General features: G+C 35.3%; 1 protein-coding gene across 1 annotated transcript in view; it reads right to left on the reverse strand.

The window, feature by feature from the left end:
- LOC124870297 (macrophage mannose receptor 1-like) overlaps positions 1 to 7,780 on the reverse strand; it is a 33,309-nt gene extending 25,529 nt beyond the window's left edge. The window contains exons 1-15 of the mRNA XM_047368893.1: positions 7,660 to 7,780; positions 7,121 to 7,474; positions 6,837 to 7,007; positions 5,245 to 5,400; positions 4,938 to 5,060; positions 4,447 to 4,584; positions 4,167 to 4,346; positions 3,761 to 3,912; positions 3,413 to 3,526; positions 3,072 to 3,187; positions 1,840 to 1,988; positions 1,561 to 1,760; positions 673 to 785; positions 360 to 441; positions 117 to 270 (exon numbers count right to left, since the gene is read on the reverse strand). Coding sequence (XP_047224849.1) covers positions 117 to 270; positions 360 to 441; positions 673 to 785; positions 1,561 to 1,760; positions 1,840 to 1,988; positions 3,072 to 3,187; positions 3,413 to 3,526; positions 3,761 to 3,912; positions 4,167 to 4,346; positions 4,447 to 4,584; positions 4,938 to 5,060; positions 5,245 to 5,400; positions 6,837 to 7,007; positions 7,121 to 7,474; positions 7,660 to 7,720 — 2,263 coding nt within the window. The 5' untranslated portion in view covers positions 7,721 to 7,780. The remainder of the gene's footprint in view (positions 1 to 116; positions 271 to 359; positions 442 to 672; positions 786 to 1,560; positions 1,761 to 1,839; positions 1,989 to 3,071; positions 3,188 to 3,412; positions 3,527 to 3,760; positions 3,913 to 4,166; positions 4,347 to 4,446; positions 4,585 to 4,937; positions 5,061 to 5,244; positions 5,401 to 6,836; positions 7,008 to 7,120; positions 7,475 to 7,659) is intronic.
- Positions 7,781 to 8,114: the final 334 nt, after the last annotated feature.

Consider the following 8,114-nt stretch of genomic DNA (forward strand, 5'->3'; position numbering starts at 1 on the left):
AGAGTACCAGAAATCATAAAAAGGTAGTACGATTCAGAACTATGACCATGATTTATGTAACATTATACATATGTAACAATAGCTTTACATAACTGTATGACATAACCACATTTTACCTGTAGGGATCTGACAAACCCAGCCTTTATACCCTTCACATTGATTATCATTCCAAGACCCTTTTTTATCCGAAAAATGTCGATACAATTCAACACAGGATTCAACGTTGTTTTTATTGTTTGGTTCTCCGTCGTACCAGTGCTGAAAGTTTACCTGTTAACATAATCATTGCAATAAAGACATGGTAGATGGTTTCTACACAGTTTCAGAAAGATATGCAAAAAAGACAGCTATTTACTCACTGGGGATCCATCACTCCACACATAACCAGTGCCCTGGTCAGGGGCACTAAGTCCAATCCAGACTTCTCCATAGTTGTAAAAGCTAATATGTGTACAGCAAATTTTTTTAATGTGTAACCATACCATAATTCATACAGTATTTCTTATCCGTATAGTTATTTAGCATAATTAGGAATTACTGTGAAAATACCAAAAGGATACTGCTCATTATGTACATAAACATCCAGTAATTAACTAATCAAATTGTACTGTGATACATCTCATTGAAAAGTTGCTGTTTATGCTACAGAATGTCCACAAAGTCATACTGTACCGATCCAACTTCAGCTCAGCAGCACTGTGGAAGCTTATTAGGTCTCCTCCGATTGCTCTGCAGTAATCCCTGGCTTCAAACCATGTCTTACTTTCTGAAGTCCCAGAAAATATCTTTAAACACAAGAGTTCAGCTACTGTTATCTGTCAGTGTAAATGTACATTCCTTTCTCATTTTTAATATTGAGCAGAGGACTAGAATGCTTTCACCTATAAGTTTGTAGATTACTCATTTATGTCAGTTGTTCATAAATTACCTGTCACCATCAAAACAGTTTTATGGGAAAACTTGTGTGGATTTGACATAACATAGTATCTAATCATGAGATTTAAAAAAAAAATAATATAGTTAATGCCCATCTTTTATTGACAGGAGACAGATTCATCAAATAACCCCTTTAATGATTTATTACATTTGATAAGTATTTTTTTCAAAAGAAAAGAGGTGTATTTTCTTCTTTTACTCGCTGTTTGAGAAAAAAATGGAAAATAAAGCAGATAATGCCGATCTATGGCTGAATCATAACCAATCTGAAGGTTAAGAAGGTTTAAAGGGTCCCCAGATTCTGAAAAATATTGCTGCCTGTTTCATCCTATTGTCAGATTACTGTTTACTGAAATGTCAACACACAAATGGGCAAACTCATGGTTTTAAATTATTTTAAAGCAATTATTTAGGCCCACACATTCACTGTTATATTAATATTATTATTAGTTTTAATATTAATATTAGTAATAAGAATTATTAGATCATCTATTCCAATTATTTATAAACTTAAAACAATGACATGTGTCATCAACTATGTTATCCTAGTTGACATTGTTGATTACAGACTAATCATTGCAGTCTAGCAGTGTATACATAAACAAAAACATTGCTAAATTTTACCTTATAGCAGACGTATCTTGTTATTACTTTGGTCCATCCAGCTGCACAATGGACAGAGGGAACTGTTGGTGGTGCAGGAGTCAAAATTGCCCCCTCTGCCAGATGTTTACAGATGTACTTCTCTCTATTGATACAAGGCAACACATCCCAGAGGCCCGCAGAACTACCAGTTGCCATCGCAACGCAACCCTGTTGGTGGCCTTGATGGCAGAAAAATTAAAAGCTGTAATTTTAAAAGTTACTTTCAAACACATCATATAAGCAAAAAGATTTTGGTACCTGGCATTTCACTATTCCAGTGAGTATATTTCACAGGGACCATGCTGGTCCACTCAAAAACGTCTCGGTTCTTCTGGTTTGACAGCCCTAACCAGAAGTGTTTCTCTGGTCTTAGACCCACCAAGCTGACTAGGAAGGCATTATCCACCCTGGAAACATGTACAATACGATAATGAATGATTTACCACTTTTACTTGTTCTGACTTTAGAAGCTAAAGTTATAGTAGACTCTAGAAGCTTAAAGGGGACACATCATGCAAAATCCACTTTTTTAGCTTTTAAATACATTTTAGCTTTTAAATACATTTTAAATACATTCTGTAAGAGTGCAGAAAAGTTGGATTTAGTCTTAAAGAGTCCACATTAAAACGAGTTGCTTTCAAACACACCTCAGAACAGGGTGTTAACGAGGGGTCTGTGGAGCTAAAATAACAAGGAATTCAGACCAAAGCATTGCAGTTCCACCTTATATAGACCACAAATGAATGATTAAGGGATGAAAATGAAGAATTTAAAAGCACGATATGTCGTCTTTAACTGGAGAGTTATTTTGTTCAATATCTAACTTTTAAATTTGATTTGAGTTGATTTGACTTGACTTGAATTTTTTTACTTAATAGGTAATTTTAGCTAAATATGAAGATTAAGTTAGGTAGAGGGGAATTTTGGGTATATTGAACATAGGTACAAAATATCTGTGAGGTAGGTATGAATTGTTGCACAGACAGTGTAAAACATCATGTGGTAAATTGCAGGTTTTCTTTTACAACAGAAAAAGTAACAGGAAACATGTCTTGCCTCAACAAAGTGTGGTACGAAATGAATAAAACTGCAAAAGTATGAAAAAATGAAGGGGCACTTTGGTCTGATAAGGTTCTATGAATTATAGACAGGTGTCTCCACTTTAGTCTTAAATCAAGAGCTATTTGGATGCAAGGTATTGTTTTTCGAGTACTAGGTGGAGTTATATTTCCAAAGTTAAACAGCAAAAGTTAATGAACGAGATGTAATCATTTATCATCTTAAAAAAGAACAGATATTGTCTTACTAGGTCTATTATTGTATAGAATAACATGGTTCAATATGGTGTTATGGTGTTTTTGTGCATTTAAACCTTTACTTACTGTAATCTGTACTTTTATATATATATATATATATATATATATGTACTTTTATATATATATATATATATATATATATATATATATATATATAAATGTATTTATATATACCTGGTTGAAACATCTGCTAAGTAGGAATTTGATCTCCCGCAGTCCTCTTTTGCTTCTTCAAATGTTTTTCTCTCAGTTCCAATAAAGTAACAGTAAGAGCCGTATCTTTTCCAACCCTTTCCAGGAAAAATAAAGAAGGACATTTTTATTTGGGACATGTCATTTCTGTGTCAAGAAATAAAAAATAACACAACATATAATAAAACATTGAACTGAATTTCGAGCAAAAACTGTGGTCTGTGGCTTTTTTGGCACAAAAAGATTTCAACAAACACTATTTTAAATAGTGTTTGTTGAAATCCTCTACTCTTGCCAGATAAAAAACCAAAACATTCACTCACAGTTTTGCATCCTGCATTCTGCTGTACTTCTTCTCCAGAGGGTTCAGAAGCACTGGTTTTCTTACAAATAAAGCCATGTTTCTCTTTACAGTCACGCTCAGCCCAGTTTCCACTCTACAGGAAGGACATGCAGAAAAATGTTTACTATATACATATGTCCTTATGTAAGAACAATGCAACATTCTTATACATTCTTGTAAAATTGTATACATATAAATTCTGTTGTACACACTTTCACTCCACTCTTTGTAAGTTAACTACTTCAAATGAATAGCTATTCTTAAGCTATTTCTTCACCACAGCAGACCAGAGCAGTGCCCACATGTCCATCTCTGTTCATTTTTATACCTCTCCCCTAATGAGAACGCAATCTTGGTCTGTTGCAACAGCTGGTCTTCCAAACTCCCAGCTAGTGAAGGTAACTGTGGTGTGGTCAGTCCAGTCAAACAGGCCTTCTCTTTTCTTGTCATTTAGTCCAATCCAAAGCTCATCAGTCGGGGCTACAAACAGAGCAAATAAATAAAGGAATTTCTATTACATTTCTATATATCCATCTATCAGTCTATTATATGACTTTTTGAACCTTAATATGAATGCTCAATGTGCAGATTTCTGATTGTGATTTTAAGGAAAGTAAAAAAAATGAACAAGTCAGTGGTTAGTTTCGTTATGCATAAGAAAACCTCGAACAAAGGCTAATTAGAATGTTTTGTAAAAGCCACCAGAAGAAAGGTTAGTTTAAAAATAAGTGTACCATATCCAAGCTGAGAGATGACAAAACTTTGGTCCTCCATATTGCGGATGCTCGCCAGGTCCCCTCCCTCCTTACGACAAGCTAACTGAGCATCAGACCAGCTTTTTTTAGCAGGAGAAAGATGGAAGCAGTGACCATTATATGGAATCCATGTTGATGAACAGAATCCCGTACCGAGGCCTGATTACAAGATAAGCAAAAGAAAGGTAGGACTACAACATTGTGATGTTTTATGGTATTGTTTATTTCTTTCAGAAAAGAGAATAAAACTTTTTGTTACCCTCAGTTGGAGAAGCCAGAACTCCTTGACTGTAGCAGATGTAGCCCAGTTTCTTGTTGCATTTTGAACTTTGCCAAGAGTACCTTAAAACACCATCCATCATTCCACAGCTATATCCTGGATTGGAAAGTGGGTGTCCTAAAACGAGATGCTGGCCAATGTTAGATTTGATGCAGCATTACTAATTATTAGTTTTTATTTACATTAGGATTTTACTTTGTAATGTGATAAGGTCTAAGGTAAGTCTCTACAGAAAATGAGTGTGTATACACACACAATGCTGTGTCTCGATTTCTTTTTTTGTTTCCAGAGTGACGATCAGTAAACCATATGACTTAGGCAATTATGCTATGAGGCTAACAAATTACAGATGTATGTAAATGATAAGAAAAGTTATGTAAAAGCAACACGTGCTTGTAAAAAGTTAAACAAAAACAATTTGTAAAAGCTAATTTGTGATTTATAATGAATGATGGAAAAAAAAAACATACCCGAATCCCAATTCAGGTAACGAAAAGGGTTCCCATTAGACCATTTCCAGCCATGTTCTGAATTCAGAGTCAGTCCATTCCAGAGCTTGTATCCTTGGTGGGCACCTCCTGGCTCAAGTAATGCTGTAAGAGTAAATACAAAAGGACACCAAAAAAGAAAAAGACAAAAAAATGAAACTCATCTATGTTAACCAGCTTGAGTTGCCACTAAATAAATACTAAGAAATATCATTGTGATTCAGTTTTAAAGGTAATAATTCATGAATAGTTGTTTGAAAGGTTAATTTCAGCTAATACGTTGCTTCACCTGTGATATAAGCCTGCTCGTGAGGATCGTTGATGCTGAGCAAGGAGGCACTCTGCTGCTTACAGCTTATTTCAGCCTCTGACCATGTCAGAGCAGAATTTGTGTTCAGCTGATAAATTGCTCCGTTTGTTGGGTGTTTTATCCAGTTGTCCTTAGCTGCAAAATATACAGGTGTATCTCAATATATTTACATATCATGTTAAGGTTAATTTATTTCAATAATTCCACTCAGGAATTGTTACTTTAACATTTACAGATTGATACAAAGTAGATGCAGCTAACAAAACCCTAAAACTGTGTTTCTCAGAAAATTAGAGTAATATACATAATACCAATAAACCAATAATCACAGAAATGTTGGCATCATGAAATGTATGTCTATGTATTGAGCAGCTTTTGTACTCAATACTTGGTCAGGGCTCTTTTGCCTGAATTACTGCATCAACGCGGCATGGCATGTAGACAATCAGCCTGTGGAAGAAAGCCCAGGATGCTTTAATAGCAGACATGAGCTTGTATTAATTTATTGGCTCTGGTGTTTCATCTTTCTCTTGACAATACTGCTAGAAAATATAATCAGCATCTCTATAAAGTTTGTCAGCAGAGGGAAGAATTTAGTGCTGTAAAACCTATGGCTGCACTGACTTTGGACTTGAGAAAACACAATGGACCGACATCAGTTGATGATGTATCTTCCCAAATCGTCAAAGATTTTGTTCCTTTCCACTTCTCTAAACTCTGGGACCTTGATTTTTAAATGAGACTGAACATTTACTTGTATCTGCAAAGAGGACTTTGGACCTCTGAGCAACAATTTAGTCCTTTTTTCTTTTAGGTAAGAGGCTTCTGATGTTATCTGTGGTTCAGTAGTGGACCAACACTAGAAATATGTTTAGTCCATAGAAATGTCCTTGAAAACCATTAAACCAACATTCGGCTGTTATAAATCTCTTTGCTTACAGGCAAACACATGCCCATGCCTTGAGAACCATCCAAAGACAATACTCAAAATGCTGCAGTTATACCCTTTTTGCATGAGAACCTTTTTCTACCAAACCTTCCCCCTAACATGCCATTAGGATGCTTACATAAACCACTGTGAGCAGGCAGCTTTTTTGTGTAAAGATAATTTTTTATTCTCTTTAATTATTTAATTATCTTTATTCCACTGCAATGTACTTTTCCTATTATGCCGCTTTTCCTTTTTTTTTTTATGTACAGCACATTGAATTGTACTGAAATGTGCTATATAAATAAAGTTGCCTTGCCTTACTTTGCCTTATCTAACTAAGACTTCCCATTACAGTTTAGGCCAGAATGTGTCCATAACATGATGTATCAAAACCTTTTTTTTATTTTATTGTTCTTATATAATATTGAAATGTTATAATAAACTGATCTTGGGGGCTTTATTAGCTGAATTGCTGAATAAAATAGTACTTTAATGAATATATCTCAATTTAGTGAGATGGACCTATATTTGTGTAAATTGGCATTTTTTAAAATGTATAAAATGTGAATTAGTATAAAAACAAGCATTTTAAACATGGCTCACTCTTATTGCTATGAGGAAAAGTTTGTTCAGTACTCACAGTTTGTTGGGCAGTAGCCCCACATCTCATGTTCATATTTAGTTTCAACAGCACACCAAGAATGATTATTTATAGAGCTGGTCAGAGTGCAACTTGAGTACCACTGGTTTTCAAATAGAAAAGGGAACATGCAGGGCCTTCCTGCTGCATTGCCCTCAATTGTGTAAAATTCTGAAAAATACATCAAAACAAACAATAGTTATGATTAATTTTAACACATCACTCTATTTGATTCTGATACAAAAACAATTATTCAATTCTTGAAAACTGTGGAGTTTGTATACCTCTGTATGTTCTTGTGCAAGCTCCACTAGATGTGCCTGAAATTGTGAGTTGGCTGTTTGGTCCAGCTGTTTTCGAGAGTACAGCTGTGTTATCTGCTTTGAGCTCAACATACAGCTGCTGGCCTTGGAGGGCGAGCACCGTTTCATTCTTACATTCCCACTTTTGGAGTTCACTTGTTTCATCACAATCATAGAGGCTTACTTCACTTCCCACAGTTTTTCCCTGGACTCCGAGGCATTTATTTTTCCCAGGTACCAGCAATCGTCCAGCAGTCGTCCAGCGTACTTCTTGGCAGATGGTATCCATTTTAACCAAACAAAAGCCAGCTATATTGGTAAGCTGAAACGGTAAATCTGCAAACAGAAATTGTTCCAAATGAAATATAAACAATCCAGTATTCAGCTATTAGAAAACTTTTTTTGTCTACATTACACAGAAAATAACCCTATAATCAGATTCATATTTCCATATGCATCCCCTATTTAAAAAAAAAAAAAACTGAAACAGATTGAAATCAAAAGTTGGAATACTGCACCACCTGAAGCCATGCACTGCGGCATTATCAATAGGAGCACAAAGGCCATACATGTGCTCCTCATGATTCTTCAGAGATGTTTTTCCAGCCAAACACTCAAGGCATGAAATGTCTGCAGAAAAACTAGACGTTGTGTTGGTCAATATGAAGGGATTGGGGTTTTAACTGCACCGACATCCTGTTGCCTCACGTCATCACATCTCTTTTTTTTATTCTTTCTAATTAGTCAGCGGTACGTGCCAGATTTGTTTTGTCGTCTTCAAACCATCTGACAAACGGAATTACAATGCAATTCCTGGAATATGAATGAGTTGTTGGTTCAAAAAAAGACATTCTGAGTATTACGATCTGCCCATAACTTGTACTTTTGTGTCCCAAAGAAGGGAAATATGTGCGTAAACAGACTGCAGACAGACGGACTTCCTGTCGTTGCAAATGGGAGTTTTTTAAGAAAACTT

Source organism: Girardinichthys multiradiatus, chromosome 6, assembly GCF_021462225.1.
Source record: "Girardinichthys multiradiatus isolate DD_20200921_A chromosome 6, DD_fGirMul_XY1, whole genome shotgun sequence".
NCBI lineage: Eukaryota > Metazoa > Chordata > Actinopteri > Cyprinodontiformes > Goodeidae > Girardinichthys > Girardinichthys multiradiatus.